General features: G+C 43.9%; 1 protein-coding gene across 1 annotated transcript in view; it reads right to left on the bottom strand.

The window, feature by feature from the left end:
- LOC126292207 (esterase FE4-like) overlaps positions 1 to 23,804 on the bottom strand; it is a 171,969-nt gene that overhangs the window by 108,938 nt on the left and 39,227 nt on the right. The window contains exon 3 of the mRNA XM_049986059.1: positions 2,582 to 2,741. Within this exon, the coding sequence (XP_049842016.1) occupies positions 2,582 to 2,741 (160 nt within the window). The remainder of the gene's footprint in view (positions 1 to 2,581; positions 2,742 to 23,804) is intronic.

Genomic DNA, 23,804 nt, shown 5'->3' with positions numbered 1-23,804 from the left:
ACTCTTTATGGTGTTCTGTTAGACGACGAGGAGTCCGGCGGCCGCACACCTTTGAGTACCTGAACTTCTGGACGAGTCTGTCAGGACTGCCAACAGAGACGACAAGTTGATCAGCGAGATGTTTGATTGTGGTCCGCCGATCACTTTTAATGAGAGTGTCCGCACGTTCCAACTTTGCAGGGATCACAGCTGTGTGTGGCCAGTCGGCACACGGGAGATCGCACAAGTTTGCGGGACTTTATTGCGATGATGGCGGACGCCTCGCCCAACGACTTACTGTGCTTTTGTTCTTTGCCAGGTCTCCGTAAACATTCTGCAAGCGTGTATGAGTATCTGCGTTGCTCTGGTTTCCTGCCAAAAGAAATTCTCTGACGGCTCTCGGCCTGGGACGCACCTCCAGCAGAGACGCTACCTATCAGACCTTCATGAAACTACAGGGGCCGAAATGGAATATTCCACGATGTCCAAATTCCGCGTTTTCTGAACCGAAACTGCCACAGAAAAATAATGTGTTACATTATTTGTTCAGCGCCCCTCGTACATACACTACTGGCCATTACAGACGCGAAATTTAACCAACAGGAAGAAGATGCTGTGATATGAAATGATTAGCTTATCAGAGCCTTCTCACAAGGTTGGCGCCGGTGGCGACACCTACTACGTGCCGACATGAGGAAAGTTTCCAACCGATTTCTCATACACAAACAGCAGTTGGCCGGCGTTGCCTGGTGAAACGTTGTTGTGATGCCTAATGTAAGGAGGAGAAATGCGTACCATAACGTTTCCGACTTTGATAAAGGTCGGATTGTACCCTGTCGCGATTGGGGTTTATGGTATCGCGACATTGCTGCTAGCGTTGGTTTAGATCCAATGACAATTAGCAGAATATGGAATCGGTTGGTTCAGGAGGGTGATACGGAACGCCGTGCTGGATCCCAACGGCCTCGTATCACTAGCAGTCGAGATGACAGCCATCTTATCTGCATGGCTGTAACGGATCGTGCAGCCACGTCTCGATCCCTGATTCGACTGATTGGGACGTCTGCAAGACAACAACCATCTACACGAACAGGTAGACGACGTTTGCAGCAGCATGGACCATCGGATCGGCGACCGTGGCTGCGGTTTCCCTTGACGCTGCATCAGAGACAGGAGCGCCTACGATGGTGTACTCAACGACGAACCTGGGTGCACGAATCACAAAAAATCATTTTTTCGGATGAATCCAGGCTCTGTTTCCAGCATCATGATGGTCGCATCCGTGTTTGGCGACATCGCGGTGAACGCAGACTGGAGTCGTGTATTCGTCATCGCCATACTGGCGTATCACGCGGCGTGATGGTATGGGGTGCCATTGGTTACACGTCTCGGTCACCTCTTGTTCGCATTGACGGCACTTTGAACAGTGGAAGTTACATTTCAGATGTGTTACTACCCGTGGCTCTACCCTCCAGTCGATCTCTGCGAAACCCTACATTTCACCAGGATAATGCGCGACCGCATGTTGCAGGTCCTGTACCGGCCTTTCTGGTTACAGAAAATGTTCGACTGCTGCCCTGGCCAGCACATTCTCCAGATGTCTCACCAACTGAAACCGTCTGGTCAATGGTGGCCAAGCAACTGACTCGTCACAACACACGAGTCAGTACTCTTGATGAACTGTGGTATCATGTTGAAGCTGCATGGGCAGCTGTACCTGTACATGCCATCCAAGCTCTGTTTGACTCAATGCCCAAGCGTATCAAGGCCGTTATTACGGCCAGAGGTGGTTATTCTGGGTACTGATTTCGCAGGATCTATGCACTCAAATTGCGTGAAAATGTAATGACATGTCAGTTCTAGTATAATATATTTGTCCAATGAATGCCCGTTATCAGCTGCATTTATTCTTGGTGTAGCAATTTCATTGGCCTGTAGTGTACATTGACTTTCATTCTCTTTCATCGATTCCCTACTATGATTGATCTGGCGTTAGGACGAGCGCCGGCACGACGATGAAGAAAGCAGTGGCAGAGAAGGCAGAGAGACAGCGTCAGCCAATTGTACGCTGACTTCGACCGCACCACGAGAGGGGCCTCTAACCGAAGAGAATATAAGCGACGCTCCTGCCAGCCTCGGCCGTAGAAGACGGACACTTAGCAGACCCGGACTGGAAGAGAGCACTAGAAGAGCTTTCACTTGTGATCTGTGTCCATTACGCGCATGGACATTGTAGGTAGCGAAAGACATTGATTATTTGCATGTCTTGAATAGCTTGTGACACGACATTGTAGACCAAAGTTAAGTATTGTCAGTTTACTTTATTGCAATAAAAACTATTAATGTGATTTGCATGAATTGTTGTATAGCTACCCGAGAAGGCGGCACGCTATAAGAGCCGAGTGAGCAGGACCCCACAATGGTGACCATCTAGAGACAGTGAACTGATGAATATTTTGCGGTGAAGCACTGGAATTATAGACAGTTAGGTTCAGTTCTAACGGGATCGCTGCCTCTCACATTACTTACAACCCTCGTTCTCTTTTATACGCAGCACTGACTGGGCAGCGTAACCGGGCTGATACGGTATTTATGTACTCACCGAGGACTCCTAGGCGGTAGTTGAGGGAGACGAAGACGACGCCGTAGCGGATGAGGAAGTCGGGTCTCCCGAAATCCATGTTGCCTGAGCCTCCGACCAGACCGCCGCCGTGGATGTGGACCATCACCGGCAAGAGGTCGCCAGGGCCCTCAGACGGCAGCTGCGGGCAAACAGCCGCACTGCACTCGGTACGAAAATGTTCAACTGTGTGGGAATTCTTAAGGGATCACACTGAAGAGGTTATCGGTCTCTAAGCCTACACAGCGTAGGTTCTACGCAGAATCGGACAGGAAAGGAATATGTGGAAAACACTGATAAGGAGAAGGGACAGGATGATAGGACATCTGCTAAGACATGAGGGAATGACTTCCATGGTACTAGAGGGAGCTGTAGAGGGCAAAAACTGTAGAGGAAGACAGAGATTGGAATACGTCAAGCAAATAATTGAGGACGTAGGTTGCAAGTGCTACTCTGAGATGAAGAGGTTAGCACAGGAAAGGAATTCGTGGCGGGCCGCATCAAATCAGTCAGTAGACTGATGACCAAAAAAAAAAAAAAAAAAAAAGAAAAAGCCTACACACTACCTAACCTAACTTAAAATAACTTACGCTAAGGACAACAGACACACCCATGCTGCCGGCCGATGTGGCCATGCGGTTCTAGGCGCTACGGTCGCAGGTTCCAATCCTGCCTCCGGCATGGATGTGTGTGATGTCCTTAGGGTAGTTAGGTTTAGGTAGTTCTAAGTTCCATAGTGCTCAGAGCCATTTGAACAATTTTTTGGACACCCATGCCCGAGGGAGGACTCGAACCTCCGAGGGGGCAGCCGCCCGGACCGTGGCAAGGCACTCGGTACACATCGTCACAGTCGCTGATTAAGAAGCGAGGCTTTATTTTACAAGAAGTACGTGTTGCGGCTAATTTTTAAAGTAATGAAGCTTGCCTACGTTTGTACTTAAACTGAAATGTCCGATACCGCATAAATTTTGGCCTGACTTGAGTTGAATTATATATTCTTAGAATTAGAGCTGCACCTTTTTTACACTGAAGTCTGCTGATAGGTATACCTGCTTAAAGGAAGTCCCTCTAAGGAATCATCCTCAGAGGACCTCATGTTTCCAAGTAGAGAAGGAATTAGCCTGTTTCATCAAAATATAAGAGGCATTAAAGTTAGTGAACTGCTTACAGATGTTGACTCTGAAGTTATTGGTATATCGGAGCACCACTTAAATAATTTGTCAATTTCTTTACCAGCATACAGATAAGCTGGCTGTTTTTCAAGGAGTTCCTTGTGGAATGGCGGAGTGTCCATGTACGTAAAAATACAGCATTCTCTTTGAGTCTATAGAACTATCACGGCACTGCACTGAACAGATATTTTAATGTTGTGCAAGGGAAGTTGAATTTAGAGAAACCAAAAAAAGAGGTTCAAATGGCTCTAAACACTATGGGACTCAACATCTGAGGTCATCAGTCCCCTAGACTTAGAACTACTTATACTTAACTAACCTAATGACATCACACACATCCATGCCCGAAGCAGGATTCGAACCTGCGACCGTAGCAGCAGCGAGGTTCCGGACTGAAGCTCCTAGAACCACTCGGCCACAGCGGCCGGCTTAGTGAAACTAAACTTCTGAATTTTGTTGTTTATTGGCCCCCTGACTCTGACTTCAGAGTATATTTTCTCAAGCTAGAGAGGGTTCTTGATTCACTTTATAGGAAGTACCAGGAATTGGTTATATGTGGCAACTTCAATATTAATTTTGTAAATGATTGTGCAAGAAAAAGGATGTTGCTAGATCGTGTTTTTTCCATCTAGGGCGCAGGGGAACAGTAGCGCAGCCATAGACAACAGTTTTATTCATTCTTCATCTCTATATGGGCACTCTCTTAGTAAAAGGGTGAATGGCCTTGCAGACCATGATGCACAAATTTTAACACTAAAAGGCTTTTGTACAAGCTGTTGTGGATGAAAATGGTCGTCTCACTGAGCAACGTTTGTAACCTGTAACATAAACATGGTAGAAATTAATAAATGTTACTCTCTCATGTGCAAACTAAAATGTCGTTCTTTCAATGGTTTATTTTTTACTACTCTTAGAATGTCCTTACAAATGTGTTTACAAAATTTCCTTGTCCTACAGTCACTCGTTTATCACTCTCTCACATGACGAAAGTTTAATCATAACCACCCTGTATATTTGATCTCCAAATTTTTCTGATAATATAATTTTATTTTTCACGTCGATCCATTTAGGAACATCGATCTTGATCCACGAAGATTAGAAATCACAATTGTTAACTTAAATTAATCAAACACCATTTTACAGTGAAACTAATATTGTTACACTTTAGTTTTCATGCAAACAAAATTTCTCTTTTAATTTTCAGATTTTGTAATTTTATTATCGGTAATTCAAACAACAATTATACGAAGACAGGAAGGTAATCTTTATAAAAATTTACAACCTTTATAAATATTTGCAACCTTTATCAAAATTTGCAACCTTCATTATTAATTATTAGGTGCATAAATCATTATATAAATAATTATTTCCAGAAAACATTCTCTAAATTATATCTGAAAACTAATTTCAATTAAGAAAGTCATAATGAAATTTATATGAACTACATCCTGTTCTAGAATGACCTGACAGCTATGTATGTAATAGTCATTGGCACCAAACGCGCAATAGTAATTTCAGTTGTTGTCGAGATTGGTCAATGTAACTATCAAGTACGTTGTGTTGTGCTGAAATGTTGCACAATGCATTTACTTAACAGGTTGTGTTGTAGAAAATATTAGGAATTTACCAATAAACACTGATTATGTTAAAAAGCAAAAATATTCCACCGACTTTTACTGAAACAAAAAGCCTTGGACACTTCAATTAGAGAGAATAAACAGGAACCGACACACTAGACAACGAGGAAGCCATAGCAAGGTAAGTAACATTTATCTGCTAATATGATAATTCTGCCCTTTTGAAACTAAATTGAACAACCAAAGAATCTGGTACACCTGCCTAATATCGTATAGGGCTCCCGCGAGAACGCAGAAGTGTCGCAACAGGACATGGCATGGAGTCGACTAATGTCTGAAGTAGTGCAGAAGGAAATTGACACCATGAATCCTGCAGGGCTGTCCATAAATCCGTAAGAGTACGAGAGGGTGGAGGTCTCCTCTGAACAGAACTTTGCAAAGCATCCCAGAGATGCCCAATAATGTTCATATCTGGGGAGATTGGTGGTCAGTGTTTAAACTCAGAAGACTGTGTTTGGAGCCACTCTGTAGCAATTCTGGACGTGTGGGGTGTCGTACAGTCATGCTGGAATTTCCAAAGTCTGTCGGAATGCACAATGGACATGAATTGGTGAAGGTGATCAAACAGGATGCTTACGTCAGCTCTGTCACAGTCGTATCTAAACGTATCAGGGGTCCCATATCACTCCAACTGTACACGCCCCACACCATCAGGGAGCCTCCACTATCTTGAACAGTCCCCTGCTGACATGCAGGGACCATGGATTCATGAGGTTGTCTCCATACCCGTACACGTCCATCCACGCGTCGTCCGACGAGGCAGTACTTTTCTAGTCATCAACAGTCCAATGTCGGTGTTGATGGGCGCAGGAGATGCCTAAAGCTATGTGCTGTGCAGCCATCAAGGGTACACGAGTGGACCTTCAGCTCCGAAAGCCCGTATCGATGATGTTTCATTGAACGGTTCGCACACCGCCATTGTTGATGGCCGAGCATTGAAATCTGTGGCAATTTGCGGAAGGGTTGCAGTTATGCCACGCTGAACGATTCTCTTCAGTCGTCGTTGGTCCCGTTACTGCAGAATCTTTTACATCTACATCTATATTTATAATCTGCAAGCCACGCAATGGTGTATGGCGGAGGGCACTTTACTTACCACTGTCATTACCTCCCTTTCCTCTTCCAGTCGCGTATGGTTTGCGAGAAGAACGACTGCCGGAAAGCCTCCGTGCACGCTCGACTTTCTCTAATTTTACATTCGTGATCTTCTCGGGAGGTATAAGTAGGGGGAAGCAGTATATTCGATACCTCATCCAGAAACGCACCCTCTCGAAACCTGGACAGCAAGCTACGGCGCGAAGCAGAGCGCCTCTCTTGCAGAGTCTGCTTCTTGACTTTTCTAAACATCTCCGTAACGCTATCACGCTTACGAAATAACCCCGTGACGAAACACACCGCTCCTCTTTGGATCTTCTCCATCAATCAGATCTGGTACGCATCCCACACTGATGAGCAATACTCACGTATAGGTCGAACGAGTGTTTTGTAAGCCACCACTTTTGTTGATGGACTACATTTTCTAAGGACTCTCCCAATGAATCTCAACCTGGTACCCGCCTTACCAACAATTAATTTTAAATGATCATTCCACTTCAAATCATTCCGTAAGCATACTCCCAGATATTTTACAGAAGTATCTGCTACCAGTGTTTGTTCCGCTATCATATAATCATACAATAAAGGATCCTTCTTGCTATGTATTCGCAATACATTACATTTGTCTATGTTAAGGGTCCGGCCGCAGCGATGTCAATGTTTTACCGGATTACTGGTATTCATGGTACACTCGTGAGATGGTAGTACGGGTAAATCCCCACTTTATTGGTACCTCAAACATGTTGTGTCCAATCGCTTCTGCACCGATTGTAACACCACGTTCAATCTCATTTAAATCTTGATGAACTGCTTTGCAGCTGCAGTAACCGATCTAACAACTGCGCCAGACACTTGTCTTATGTAGACGTCTGCGCGGGGTAGCCTCGGGGTCTCAGGCGTCTTGTCACGGTCCACGCGGCTCTCCCCGTCGGAGGTTCGAGTCTCCCTCGAGCATGAGTGTGTGTGTCGTCCTTAGCGTAAGTTAGTTTAAGTTAGATTAAGCAGTGCGTAAGCTTAGGGGCCGATGACATCAGCACTTTGGTCCACAAGACCTTACTGCAAATTTCCCAATTTTTTTTTATGTAGACGTTGCTGTCCGCAGCGCCGTATTCCGCCTGTCTACATATCTCTGTATTTCGATATGCTTGCCTATACCAGTTTCTTTGGCGTTTCAGTGCATATTAAACTTGAAACACCAGAATAGTTAGTTCAACGTGGGATATTTACTTTCCGTTCATCGACGAACATTGTGATAGGAAGGAGGAGGAGTAGGTTAGTGCTTAACGCCCCGTTAACAACGGCGCCATTAGCGTCGGAGCGCAGACTCGGATTAGGGAAGGACATGGAAGGAAATCAGCCGTGCTCCTTCAGAGGAACTATCTCGGCATTTACCCGAAGCGATTTTAGGAAATCACGGGAAACCTAAACCACGATTGGTGGAGAAGGGTTTGAAAAGCTTGTCTTCTGGCCCAGACTGTATACCAATTAGATTCCTTTCGGAGTATGCCGATGCACTAGCTCCACACTTTACAATCATATACAACCGTTGGCTCAACGAAAGATCCGTACCCAAAGACTGGAAAGTAGCACAGGTCACACCAATATTCAAGAAAGGTAGCACGAGTAATCCACTAAATTACAGGCCCATATCGTAGATATGCAGTAAGATTTTAGAACATATAATGCGTTCGAACATAATGAATTAACTCGAATGAAACGGTTTATTAACACACAGTCAACATGGGTTTAGAAAACATCATTCTTGTGAAACACAACTAGCTCTTTATTCTCATGAAGTGCTGAGTGCTATTGACAAGGGATCTCAGATCGGTTCTGTATTTCTAGATTTCCGGACGGCTTTTAACACTGAACGACACAAGCGGGTCGTAGTGAAATTGAGTGCTAATGGAATATCGTCTCAGTTATGTGACTGGATCTGTGATTTCCTGTCAGAGAGGTCACAATTCGTAGTAATTGACGGAAAGTCATCGAATAAAACAGAAGTGATTTCTGTCGTTCTCCAAGGTTGTGTTCCTTATCTATATAAACGATTTGGGAGACAACCTGAGCAACAGTCTTCGGTTGTTTGCAGATGACGCTATCGTTTATCGACTAATAGAGTCATCAGAAGATCAAAACAAACTGCAAAACAATTTAGAAAAAAATATTTGAATGGTGCGAAAAGTAGCAGCTGACCCTAAATAGCGAAAAGTGTGAGGTCATACATATGAGTGCTAAAAGGAACTCGTTAAACTTCGGTTACAGTGTAATCTAAAAGCTGTAAATTCAAGTAAATACCTAGGTATTGCAACTACGAACAACTTAAATTGGAAGGAACACATAGAAAATGTTGTTGGGAAGGCTAACCAAAGACTGCGTTTTATTGGCAGACCTGCTAAGGAAACTGCCTACAGTACGCTTGTCCGTCCTCTTTTAGAATACTGCTGCGCGATGTGGTATCCTTTCCAGATAGGGCTGATGGAGTACATCTAAAAAGTTCAAAGAAGGACCACACATTTTGTATTATCGCGAAATATGGGAGAGAGGGTCACAGTAATGATACAGGATTTGGGTTGGACATCATTAAAAGAAAGGCGTTTATCGATCGACGAAATCTTCTCATGAAATTCCAATCACCAACTTTTTCCTCCGAATGTGAAAATATTTTGTTGACACCCACCTACATAGGAAATAAGGGAAATCAGTTGTACGGAAGGATATAGGTGTTCATTCTTTCCGTGAGCTATACGACATTGGAATAATAGAGAATTGTAAAGGTGTTCGATGAACCCTCTGCCAGGCACTTAAATCTGATTTACAGAGTATCCATGTAGATGTAGATGTAGAGGTCGTCCTTCCGAATCCGAATCCAGTGTGGTAACCACTGTTCTTCTGGTAGTAAGCGATATGTAACATTATAAAGCGTATTGTTCATACGACTTGTTTTGAAAGATGCCTGGCATGGGAGCCTCCTCCCCCCCCCCCCCCCTCTCGATAGTGTATACAATGAAATAGCACATTTCTTAAACTTTTTTTTGCGAAATGTTTCCACGCAAACATCAGCAAGTGTTTATCACTTCGCTCACGTTGTTCCGTTTAATAGAGCCATTCCAGTTTCGGTACCTCTTCTGACATAGAATACATGAAGATTAAAGTTTGATGAAATAAAAGACGTGTTACATCTTATGTGCCTCACCCAATACATACAGCGTGTAACAAAAATTTATGCCCAAACTTTCAGGAAGAAAATGTGCTATATGGACAAGAGTCTGCAAATTTTTTATGGACATGTTAGAACTAATTTTCTAGTTACCTTATAATGACACTGATCGTGGCAAACAAATGTTCTGATGAATTGGAAGAAACGCATTGACAAGGTATAAGAAAAAGGTTTGTCCATAAAAGTAGTGAACAATGAAGAATAATTATTTTGAAAGAGCATATGAACAAAAAAGTAGGGTTTAGGGACAACAGGTTTAGCTAGGATTTTCTTGTAAATGAATGATGAGGTAGGATACTGGAATATAAATAATGAGGTAAGAAATATGTGAATATATAAATACAGAAATCATGCCTAGATAGGATTTTTAAATGGGAACAAATGTTGAAATAAGAGGAAAGATCTATGGAATGAACATTTGAGTTGGACTGCAGTAACAAATGTTATACTAAAAACGAACTATGTCCTTTCCTTTTGTGTTATTCCGCTATGTGTTTATGTACCCTTGTGTATTTGTGTTCTTCCTGTCTTCTGTGTTTAGCTGATAAGAGTTATTGTGTTGAATTTTTCTAATACTAAGCTACGTTCGCAATAATAAGGAATGCTGTTATCCTCAAATATAATTTGCATTAATAATATGTTATTTACTTTGTAAAGATGTTTGGACATTATTTATTCTGTTCTGTTTTAATGCTCATGTGTGAAGTTAATGTTTCGAGAGCTCTTCTCATTTTTTTATTTATTTGCTTATGTCATAATTCCTGTAACACTGATGTATCTGTTTATTTCTATTCTTTTGTAAAGCTTGTATTGCTACAAATGTTATCTGTATTATTATGTTCTTTAATGATGTTTTCTGCACCTTTGTAACTGTATTCTCATGTCATAAAACTTTCTAGAAACCAGTTCTTCAATTTAAGTTTCATTTTACTGCACACGTTTCTGTTGGTCATAGTATATGCACAATATGTGAGAAGTTAAAAGAAAGGGGGACTGTTAGTGCTCGCACGTGTGTTAAAATTTTTTGTGAGTGTACAAGTGGTGGTTCATGAATGTACCAATCTTACAGGAAGCGTTTTCTTACACGAAATGTCCAGAGCACCATATTATGGTGGATGGGAGTGTAAGCATGCTACTCGCCACTAGGGGAAGCGTAGAAGGGCGAGGACACCTGAACTGAATGAGCAATTTCCTCTAGTATCAGCGCAAGATAAACAGCTGCAACAAAGTATGTTGACCACGTGCCTGACTGGAGAATGCTGCAGGATAACCTGCCGTACCCATACCTTGTACAGCGCGTGCAGGCATTGTCAGCAGATAATTTTCCTGCGCAAGTACATTTCTGTGAATGATTCATACGAGAATGCATCAACCCTCACTTCAGTGAACGTGCACTCTTCACGAATGAGACTTCGTTTCAACGTGATCAGATTGTAAATCTTCACAATCAGCAGGTACGGCGTTTTTATTTCATTTTGACGGTGTTTTGACAGGCTTAGAATGATGAAGCGAGGTGAGCTGTAATCGCCACAGTAGTCGGTTGTAAGTTGGTAAATCTCTTGTAATGAAAATGGAAAAGAGCGTTTGGATTCAGTGGCCGGGAGGCCCTTTACGGGGCAGGTCCGGCCGCCTTGGTGCAAGTCTCATTATATTTGATGCTACATTTGGCGACCTGCGCGCCGGATTGGGATGAAATGATGATGAAGACAACACAACACCCAGTCCCTCAGCGGAGAAAATCCCCGACCCAGCCAGGAATCGCACCCGGGCAATCCGTCACGCTGACCACTCAACTATCGGGGCAGACAATCTCTTGTTTGAGATCTGTTGTGTACATAGTTCCGCGTAGTCACCACGTAAACAATTTTCCCACTACAGCGCGCCCCGCTAAGCACAACAGCGCAGGCGCTGCTCTCATCCGTCTCCGCACTACGAGATGGCGCTGCCTTAGAGACGAACCAAATTCTGCTTCCGCCGATCCGCGTATTAATATGTCATGCAGCCAATGAGATTGCTGCTATTGTAGAACCCTGTCTCCTCGCGGATCACACTCACGCAGTGATACCTGAACGCGTGAGGTATTATAACGAGTGTACAGACCTCCGATTAACCAGTCTGCATTTGTCTGCACCAGTCTACATTAGTCTGTACCAGTCTATAGTCAAGTTTCAGTCAGTGACTAATAATATTATCATATTCCTGTACATAGCCATGAAGATAAAGGAATAGACGCTTTGTCAAGTATCAGAGATATGTGAGAATATGATTAACATACCAAGACCAAAAGAACTTCAGACTGTCAGCTGTAAACAGCATCAAGAATCAGGTTACCTAACGCATATCCTTTTTATTATTTTAATAAATGTGTGGGAAAATTAATCAAGTTCTGTTTAAAGTTGGTCACCGTCAATCTGCTACTCTAGCGTGCAAGTGGCATTTCTATCATCTGACCTAACGGCAGAAGATAAACACGCCACGATAAGACTACAAGACATGTTGCTGACACTCGCCTACTTCGTTAGAGTGACAAGTCAAATAATCTGATGGTGTGTGTAGCGAAGGTCTTACAGTATGTACACCACAAGATCCTTCATTGCAATATTTCGTGTGAAAAGCCTCAGGCTGATTTCCTTTTAGTGGGTCATCTGTTGTTCATTGTGACGACTTTCTGAGCTGGTATCAGTAATTATTGTACGCTGGCCATTCTAATGTTGCTACATATTGTCACAACGCATTTCATGGAGGTCAGAAGTTCAAACGGAATGAGTACCTGTATGCTAGGGGGAGTTACCATAACGAATAGTAAACAACAGGACACCATTTTTTCTGTGTGTATCTCGGATGAACGAGAGACAATAAGACCCCTTCTTTTTCATCTTGCATGGTTACCTCAGTCTCTCGTCGATAATAGCTTTTACTGTCGTTTCAAATTATTTATAAATTTATAAATCTAAATCATTATGTGTTAGGGGAGGACGGGATGTTTATTATGAACGTTCTGATATTTACTGTAAATACCGCAAGTCTCTAGAGGAACGGAAGCTTCCAAATGATTGGAAAAGTCTTCAAGAAGGGTCATCGAGCAGATGCGCAAAACTATAGACCTATATCTCTGACGTCAATCTGTTGTAGAATTTTAGAACATGTTTTTTTGTTTAAGTATCATGTCGTTTTTGGAAATCCAGAATCTACTCTGTAGGAATCAACATGGATTCCGGAAACGGTGATCGTGTGAGACTCAACTCGCTTTATTTGTTCATGAGATCCAGAAAATATTAGATACATTCTTCCAGGTAGATGCTATTTTCCTTTACTTCCGGAAGGCGTACGATACAGTTCCGCACTGTCGCCTGATAAACGAAGTAAGAGCCTACGGAATATCAGACCAGCTGTGTGGCTGGATTGAAGAGTTTTTGGCAAACAAAACACAGCATGTTGTTAACAATGGAGAGACGTGTACAGAAGTTAAAGTAACCTCTGGCGTGCCACAGGGGAGTGTTATGGGACCATTACTTTTCACAATATATATATAAATGACCAAGTAGATAGTGTCGGTAGTTCCATGCGGCTTTTCACGGATGATGCTGTAGTATACCGAGACGTTGCAGCATTAGAAAATTGTAGCGAAATGCAGGAAGATCTGCAGCGGATAGGCACTTGGTGCAGGGAGTGGCAACTCACCCTTAACATAGACAAATGTAATGTATTGCGAATACATAGAAAGAAGGATCCATTATGGTATGATTATATGATAGCGGAACAAACGCTGGTAGCAGTTACTTCTCTAAAATATCTGGGAGTATGCGAGCAGAACGATTTGAAGTGGAATGATCATATAAAATTAATTGTTGGTAAGGCGGGTACCAGGTTGAGATTCATTGGGAAAGTCCTTAGAAAATGTAGTCCATGAACAAAAGAGGTGGCTTACAAAACACTCGTTCAACCTATGCTTGAGTATTGCTCATGAGTGTGGGATCCGTGCCAGAACGGGTTGACGGAGGAGATAGAGAAGATCCAAAGAAGAGCGGCTCGTTTCGTCACAGGGTTATTTGGTAACCGTGATAGCGTTACGGAGATGTTTAACAAACTCAAGTGGCAGACTCTGCAAGAGAGGCGCTCTGCATCGCGATGTAGCTTGCTGTCCAGGTTTCGAGAGAGTTCTTTTCTGGATGAGGTATCGAATATATTGCTTCCCCCTACTTATAGCTCCCGAGGAGATCACGAATGTAAAATTAGAGAGATTCGAGCGCGCACGGAGGCTTTCAGACAGTCGTTCTTCCCGTGAACCATACGCAACTGGAACAGAAGAGGGAGTTAATGACAGTGGCACGTAAAGTGCCCTCCGCCACACACCATTGGGTGGCTTGCTGAGTATGAATATAGATGTAGATGTATATGTATATGTACATGCTGAACGCCTTGTCCTTGTTCTAAGAAATGGAAATAAATAGTTTTCAATAAAAATTGGAGAGCCATTTCATCGTTTACGTGAAAATATCCTGAGCATTCCTGTTTTTTCCAAAACCACAACTGACCTAGCAACAATGAGTAAGAGGAGCTGTAAAGCGATGTCTTTTCAGTGTCCGACAGCATCGTAATTGTGTTATGTGGAATAGGTACAAATGTTGTGCTCAATCTGTAAGGTCACTTTCCACTACTCGATTTCTAATAAGACGTTATTCAACTGCGAGAGATAGGGTTATCAGTTCATCAGGCCATGCTTAGCTGTTACTTCCCCTTATCACTAATTTAACAGGGAAAGAAGACGACGTGATAGAACGAAGCTAAGATGGTTGATGAACGTAACGGCGTCCTTTCTGTTCTGCCGGACATACAGCGTACGTGCCGTCCGCCTGCAGCATCGACTTCCCGCATGACAGAACAGAGATGTGGGATGCCTTCAACACAGCAAGTGTAAACAAATCAGACGTTTCCGGTACGACCGTGGACGCTGCTAGGGAGCAAAACACAGCCTCCTCGTGTCTCTGCCAACGGCCTCCAGGGCCCGCTACCCGTGAGCTGCGTATCCACAGCAGTGCTAGAGGACGCGATCGACAATGGGAGTATTTTCCTACGCCACTCACGTGATCGAAAGTAGTCCCAGAAGATCCATCCGCCAACCGCCGGCTTGGAGGGTGTGAATGTAGATGTGGACGAAGAAGGATAGCATCAGAGGTACACAGAGCCCCAAAACTTGCTCACTGAGGAAAATTTGCTGAAGACGATGGTACATAAGCACAATGGTAATAAAACTTTTCAGTACCAGCAGACATGATGCCAATGTCGTGTAACATCCCTGTAGCCTTCAAGTCAACTATGAAGAGAGCCCGTCTGTTTCTTTAGGTATGGCACATACAGCTGAACCACTCATGGATTATCTAATCCTGTAGAGCTATCAAACTCCAGAGTTGTTGATTGTCCTGCTCTTGCAAATAGTGCTGAACTACAGGATTAGGAATGGGGATTTAGCGGGCCTATGGAGGTGCGATTACGATGTCTGAGTGTTCACCAAACTAGCATCATATGCAGCCACTCCAGGGAGCACAGTTGTTGTCATCTCGGAAGACCTGACACACTCTAAAATGTAGAAGAAAGGGCACGAGCTGACCACCGAGAATATCGAAAGCAACATCGGTTTCTTCAGGTATGGCACTTACACATAACATGAATAACCAGGTGGAGTTATTGGCATGACGAAAGACCCCATAACATCACACAACCATCGCTGACCTGAAATGAATACTCTACACATTGCACTTCAAACGTTTCTTTGGCGCACCAGTGCACGTGACGCATTATGTAATTTGAAAAGGAGCTACACCTCAAAATGTCGAATCGCACTACACGCCTGCCATCAGCTGCTGTCCAACTTCTGTGTTCGGCCCAATGAAAATGAGCAATTTTACGAGCCTTTGGGGCAGTGGTGTTGGCGAAGTAGCCGTCTATAAGTAATTTTCACTAGGAAACTTGTTGAGATACATCTGCATTCAACGACAGCAGCAGTTTCTCCCAGGCGACTTCTATCACTTTTAGTTATGAGCTTTTTACGACCATGTGGACACCTTGGACTGTCCGCGTTGATACACCGGCAAATCAGGCAACTTCGTTCACGGCATGGTGGTGGCAGACCTCGTCCAATCCTGCTGCTGGTAACTCCATACTGTCGACTCGCACATGCCCACTACCTGACTGCCTGAATTACCTCAGCAGTCGAGTATCACGTGACCACCGTACAGGTCTGTAGCGATGCAAAGCGAGCAGTGCGCTCTTTTAATAGGCTTGACTCTACTATACCTTTTTCTAGCGTTCACCAAAAAAAAAGTTTTTGCATCACCCCTGTTCCCAGAATTCCTGCATTAAGTATTGTGTCACAGACGCAGTCCCTTTGACTGTTCACTATGTCCGCCCAAAGATGTAAACAACCATCGATGAGCAGCGCCTATTAGACGGAGGGGTCCGTCACCCGATCAGTTCAAGTAATTCCACCAGGAAAGAGGTACACGGCTCGTGTTGTCTGTAGTTCAACAATGCCTAGACGTTCAATACCGCGGTTCGTTGTTACTTTGTGCCAGGAAGGGCTCTCAACAAGGGAAGAGTCCAGGCGTCGCGAAGTGAACCAAAGCGATGTTGTTCGGACATGGAGGAGATACAGAGAGACAGGAACTGTCGATGACATGCCTCGCTCAGGCCGCCCAAGGGCTACTACTGGAGTGGATGACCGCTACCTGCGGATTATGGCTCAGAGGAACCCTGACAGCAACGCCACCATGTTGAATAATGCTTTCCGTGCAGCTACAGGGCGTCGTGTTACGACTCCAGCTGCACGGTGAAGTGCTGGGCGAAATCCGTCGACGCGCTGTGCTCGGCTCTCGATTCCGCCCCACCGCTCTTCGCTGCGCCGCCCAGTATTGTCTCAGCAGCCGTCCGCGACGGAGGTGCCCATTGGTGATATCGCACACTGCGAGATTCGTTCCGTAATGCGGTTTTTTGCACGCAGAATGGACTCAACCCGTGGATATTCATCGCCAGTTGCCACAAGTGTATGGCAACGAGTGTTTGTCGGTTCAACACGACCGGAATGGTACGGGGAGTTTAGCGCCAGTCAGAAGAAGGTCCAGGTGCTTTCTGCACACTTTGGTTGGACTGCCAGGCCTCATCCACTACCTCGCGCCTAGTGATTATCACTTGTTCCCCAAGTTACAGGAACGCAAGACTGGCCAACGCTCACGGAGCGCCGACAAAGTCATAGAAGAGGTGAAACAACTCCTCAACGGGTTAGCAGCGGACTTCTACAACATAGAGGTACAGAAATTGGATCACCGTCTTCAAAAATGACTAGAAAAAGATAGCGATTATGTAGAAAAATAGAGCTAACTTTCTTCTTTCCAACGATGTGAATTTATAGGAGAATAAACAATCTATTTGTGAAAATGACGCGAACCTTACTTCTGGATCAATCCTCGTATAAATACATGTACTCAATAGACACATTGAAGATACACGAATGACGAATGCAAACAAGTCTCCCTGGCAACAAAGCATCATATGTTGAGGCAAACAGGAGCATAGGTAAGATGTGGTAGGCTGTACCTGGAAAGGCATTCAACTTAAGATTTCTTTAATAACTCGGAAACGAAGGATTTTCGAACATATGTTTAAATGATCTTTTTCTCTTGTTTCTTAAAAGTATTTTTGAAACGCCCTGTATGTAAATGATGTAGTGGAAAACGGGAAAGCTCGATGAGGCTGTTGCAGATGACGCTCTTGTCTACAGGAGGCTTCAACGCCAGATGCTGTAGCGAAATGCAGGAAGATCTTACGGAGGAGCTGTCATTGGTGTAGGGACTGACAGTCAGCACTGAGCATAAATGAAGCTTAAGTGCCGCGCGGGATTAGCCGAGCGGTCTGAGGGGCTACAGTCATGGACTGTGCGGCTGCTCCCGGCGGAGGTGTGAGTCCTCCCTCGGGCATGGGTGTGTGTGTTTGTCCTTAGGATAATTCAGATTAAGTAGTGTGTAAGCTTAGGGACTGATGACCTTAGCAGTTGAGTCCCATAAGATTTCACACACATTTTATTTTTGAAGCTTAAGTATCAGACTTTTTTTGTGTCATCAATGTTCTGTTCTCCTTGTCGGTGTTTTCCACAAATTCCTTTCCTCTCCGATTCTGCGCAGAACCTCCCCATTCCTTACCTTATCAGTCCACCTAATTTCCAACATTCGCCTGTAGCAACACATCTCAAATGCTTCAATTCTCTTCGGTTCCAGTTTTTCCACAGCCCATGTTTCAGCAGCATACAATGCTTTGCTACAAACGTACATTCTCAGAAATCGGCGACAAAATACGCCTACTGTTCGATTACGCTATTAGCGATGAATCAGTGCAAACATAAGCTCTGGTAAAATACCTAGGAGTAGTCGGCCATAACCACCAAAATTGGCGTCACCACGTAACAGGAATGTTAAGGAAAGCATATTTCAGGCTGAGACTCACTGAGAGAATCAGAGGACACGAGTTATACAGGGTGTTACAAAAAGGTACGGCCAAACTTTCAGGAAACATTCCTCACACACAAAGAAAGATAATATGTTATGTGGACATGTGTCCGTAAATGCTTACTTTCCATGTTAGAGCTCATTTTATTACTTCTCTTCAAATAACATTAATCATGGAATGAAAACACACTGCAACAGAACGTACCAGCGTGACTTCAAACACATTGTTACAGGAAATGTTCAAAATGTCCTCCGTTAGCGAGGATACGTGCATCCACCCTCCGTCGCATGGAATCCCTGATGCACTGATGCAGCTCTGGAGAATGGCGTATTGTATCACAGCCGTCCACAATACGAGCACGAAGAGTCTCTACCGGGGTTTCGTAGACAAGAGCTTTCAAATGCCCCCATAAATGAAAGTCATGAGGGTTGAGGTCAGGAGAGCGTGGAGGCCATGGAATTGGTCCGCCTATACAAATCCGTCGGTCACCGAATCTGTTGTTGAGAAGCGTACGAACACTTCGACTGAAATGTGCAGGAGCTCCATCGTGCATGAACCACATGTTGTGTCGTACTTGTAAAGGCACATGTTCTAGCAGCACAGGTAGAGTATCCCCTATGAAATCATGATAACGTGCTCCATTGAGCGTAGGTGGAAGAACATGGGGCCCAATCGAGACATCACCAAAAATGCCTGCCCAAACATTCACACAAAATCTGTGTTGATGACTTGATTGCACAATTGCGTGCGGATTCTCGTCAGCCCACACATGTTGATTGTGAAAATTTACAATTCGATCACTTTGGAATGAAGCCTCATCCGTAAAGAGAGCTTTTGCACTGAAATGGGGATTGACACATTGTTGGATGAACCATTCTCAGAAGTGCAGCCGTGGAGGCCAATTAGCTGCTGATAGTGCCTGCACACGCTGTACATGGTACGGAAACAACTGGTTCTCCCGTAGCATTCTCCATACAGTGAGCAATGCTACCTTGTACAACAGAAACTTCTCTGACGCTGACATTAGGGTTATCGTCAACTGCACGAAGAATTGCCTCGTCCATTGCAGGTGTCCTCGTCGTTCTAGGTCTTCCCCAGTCGCGAGTCATAGTCTGGAATGTTCCGTGCTCCCTAAGACGCCGATCAATTGCTTCGAACGCCTTCCTGTCGGGGCACCTTCGTTCTGGAAACCTGTCTCGATGCAAACGTACCGCGCCACGGCTATTGCCCCGTGCTAATCCATACATCAAATGGGCACCTGCCAACTCCTCATTTGTAAACATTGCACAGACTGCAAAACCACGTTCGTGATGATCACTAACCTGTAGATGCTACGTATTGATGTGCTTGATACTAGTACTGTAGAGCAATGAGTCGCATGTCAACACAAGCACCGAAGTCAACATTACCTTCCTTCAATTGGGGCAACTGGCGGTGAATCGAGGAAGTACAGCACATACTGACGAAACTAAAATGAGCTCTAACATGGAAATTAAGCGTTTCCGGACACATGTCCACATAACATCTTTTCTTTATTTGTGTGTGAGGAATGTTTCCTGAAAGTTTGGCCTTACCTTTTTGTAACACTCTGTAGGCAAAGTTTGAACAGATTGTAAATCGTGCTCTGGAAAGGTATGTGCCTGGTAAGTGGATTAAGGACGGAAAAGATCCACCGTCGTTTAGCAACAATTCAGAAAATGCTGAGGAAGCAAAGGATGTTTCACTTTCGGTTCAAAAGAGAACGCGCGTATGAGGGCAGGCAAAAGTTAGTAGAGATTCGTGTGTGTATGAATAAAATCTATGAGCGAAAAGGTACAACAAACACCATCGTACCTTTGCAACAGATATGGGCGAGAATCGGAGAAAATTTTGGTCCTATGAAAAATTGCTAAGAGGTTCTAAGTCAATGTGAAATACGTTAAAGGAGAATGTGTACCATGATGTGCCTACAACCCCAGAGGATATGTAACACCGTATTGTGGCAGCCTACGGCGACATTACACCAGATGTACTGCGGCGTGTACGACATTCATTACGCAAGAGATTGCAATTGTGTGCAGCAAATAATGGCCACCACGTTGAACATGTCGGGACACACTCTATTCCACTCCGTAATTGAAAACGGAAACCCCGTGTGTACGTGTACCTCACCCCTCATGGTAATGTACATGTGCGTCAGTGAAAAGACCAATAAAAAGGTATTAGCTTGCGGACGTAATGTGCTGTTCCAGTCTCTTCTGTACCTAAGGTCCATCATCGTTCCCTTGGGATCCCTACGTAATTCGGTGCTCTCCGACACACACGATCGAACAGCGGAGGAGTGGTACTCAAGCGTCAACTTTAGGTTACAATATCTCCGGATGTAATTATCATTTTACAATGCAACAAACGGCACTGATTACGTATTTGTTTATATGTTCAGATGTGCTAACAAAACTGTCGGGGTTCCATTTTAAATAAACGTAGGTTTGTGTTAAAAAACATACTTCCGTTTTTTTATATTTTGTATTCACCAATTACACTAGCCCCTCTCCTCACATTCGTCCTGTGGAGTCGATTCGTCAGTATTTGATGTGGTTTACGAAATATATCCAGCGGTAATGTTAGGTGACTCACCCTGTATGAGAAGGATAAAAGAACGCACTCACGAAATTACAGACCCACATTCTTAACATTGATAACTGATGTGAAACCATTATACAACTGTTATTCAAGCAATATTGAGGATACTCAACCCAGTCTCATTATGCTGTGGCAATTATCACACTGCTGACAACTGGCCTGAAGATCCTCAGTATTTTTAACACCGGTTTCCTGCAGAGTCCTTGAAAATATCTCAGTTAGAATATAATAAATTTTTTAGAGACCGAGGAGCTTTCGTCCACGTATCAGCACGGTTTTAGAAAGCTCTTTCCTCGCTTGATATACTGTGAACTGTGGATGAGGAGCAACAGGCAAATTCCATATTTATCCGGAAAGAATTTGACATGATATTCAACTGCAGACTGTTAATGAAGGTACAAGCATACGGAGTCTGTTCCTAGATACGTGAATGGCTCGAAGACTTCTTAAGTAGTAGAACACAGTATATTGTTCTCGATGACCTGTGTTCCTTAAACATAGCAGTACAGACAAGAGTGTCCAAGGGATGTGTGTAGGCCTGCTCTTATTCTCTGTATACATAAATGTTCTGGTGGACAGAGTGGGGGAGCAATCAGCGGTTGTTTGCTGTGGAGCTTGGTAAGGTGTCGAAGCTGAGTGACTGTAGGAAGACACAAAACGACTTAGACAAAATTTCTAATTGGTGTGATGAATAGCAGCTTGTCCTACATGTAGAGAAATGTTAGTCAATGCGGATGAGTAGGAAAAACGAACCATAATGTTGAGGTACAGCATTAGTTGTGTCCTGCTTGATAAAGTCACATCGTTTAAATATCTGAGCGTAATGTTGCAAACTGTAATGAACTGGAACGGCTATGTCAGGGTTGTGGTAGGAAAAGCCAATCGTCGACTACGGTTTGTTGGAAGAATTTTAGGAAAGTGTGGTTCACCTGTAAAGGAGACCACATGTAGGACGCTGGTGCGACCTATTCTTGGGTACTGCTCGAGTGTTTGGGGACCCACACCGGGTCAGATTAAAGGAAGATATCGAAGAAATTCAGAGGCGGGCTGCTATATTTGTTACCGGTAGGTTCGAACAACACGTGTTACAGTAATGATTCGGGAAGTCAAATGGGAGTCCGTGGCGACGTTCATTTTGAGGAACACTATTGAGAAACATTATAGAAACGGTATTTGAAGCTGACAGCAGAACTTCTATACTGCCCCCAAGATACATTTTTCGTAAGGAGCAGCAAGATTAGATACGGGAAATTAGGGCTCATACTGAGGCATGCAGACAATCGTTTCTCCCTCTCTCTGTCTGCGAGTGGAACAGGAAAGAAATGATTGGTAGTGGTACAGAGCACACTCCGCCATGCACCATTTGGTGGTTTGAGGATTATGTTGTAGATGTAGAGCTTAAGGAAATGTAATTTATCCATAAAAAACGTTGCTTACAAAACACTTGTTGGAGCGATTCTTGCACAGTGGGCCACTTATAAACTAGAATTAACAGAAGAGATAGAGAAGATCATAAGAGGACCGAAGAGTTTCGTCAAGGGATCGTTTCGTCCGCGCTAGGGTGTTACGGGGGCACTAAAGAAACAGCAACGACGGCTGTTGCGAAAGAAGCGGTGTAAAAGTTCACTATTTATGTTCCAAGAGGGTGCGTTCCAGAAACAGTCGAACAATATTAATTCATCGTAGATACGTGCCGCCCCATGATAATGACGAGAAAATTAGAGAAACTGGATGTCATCTGGAGCTTTATGACAGTCATTATTCCCGCAGGCCATTAATGAATGGAATCCGAAGAAGGAGAATAGGTAGTGAGGTTAGAAGGATCCTCCACGACAGGCCCTAGGTGGCCTATGCAGTACAGATGTAGATGTGGATTATTATCTATTATCTAAGAAATAAAAATGAAAACTTATAGGCCAAATAAGAAGTGCGGCGTTACTCTTCGGAAATCCGAACAGAAAAGGGGATAGGCTGACAGAGGATACGGAAAACGGTACTAGTGCTAGCTACGATGCCAAAATTACTAATTACAGGACGAGATGTAGGATGTAAGTGTTGCTCTGAGATAAGAGGTTGAACAGGACAAGTAGTGGTGGCAAACCAGGTAGAATTACTTAGAATCACAAGTAAGAATCTGAATTAAGTAGGAAACGATCCTTCCTTAAGTAACACCACAGCTATAAAAATATGTATAAAGGAAGGAAATTATAATAAGCTAAAATGATATGAATCGTCATTCAAATCACGCCAGCTATAATATTTGGAGTGAAGAGAGGAAATGTATTGTACGAGAGCTATGTGGAAAGTAAGAAACAGTCGGTCACAAAATGGAAGCAGCAGTGAAAATCAAGACTGTCTAATTTGCAACAATTGGCTACTCCTTCAAGATACTTCTCTAGACAGCCGCCGCTCAGACTTAGACAGCTGTCGTAGCGTTGTACCAATTTTCTATTACCCTTGACACAGCTGGCCAGTGTGGCCGAGCAGTTCTAGGCACTTTAGTCCTGACCCGATCTGCCGCTATGGTCGCAGGTTCGAATCCTGCCTCGGGCATGGACGTGTGTGATGTACTTTAGTTAGGTCTAAGTAGTTCTAAGTCTAGGGGACTGATAACCTCAGATGTTAAATCCCATAGTGCTTAGAGCCATTTGAAGCATTTTAACTCTTGACTTAGAAGTCAGCCTCCCGTGCTGTCTGACAAATATCTACGCTGGGATGCAGCTCGTTGTCAGTGCTCAAATGTTGTCTTCGTAGTTGGCGGTTCATTTGAGCAGAGGGACCCTCGTCTGGGTTGTATGGTGGGCGATCAAACACTTCCCATGGAAAACGCTGCAGGAGCGTCCTCATTGCCCTTCCAGTGTGACGCAGAGAACTGTCATGAGGAAAGAAACGCATAACAGTTGCGCTATGTGTGGTTGCATGAAATCAGGCGAAGATCTCGACAGGCACCCGTACTTTGCAGG

The sequence above is a fragment of the Schistocerca gregaria genome, chromosome 9, assembly GCF_023897955.1.
Source record: "Schistocerca gregaria isolate iqSchGreg1 chromosome 9, iqSchGreg1.2, whole genome shotgun sequence".
In the NCBI taxonomy this organism is placed as follows: Eukaryota; Metazoa; Arthropoda; class Insecta; order Orthoptera; family Acrididae; genus Schistocerca; species Schistocerca gregaria.
The sequence above is the reverse complement of the archived record's forward strand: the minus strand, read 5'-3'. Positions and strand labels throughout refer to the sequence as shown.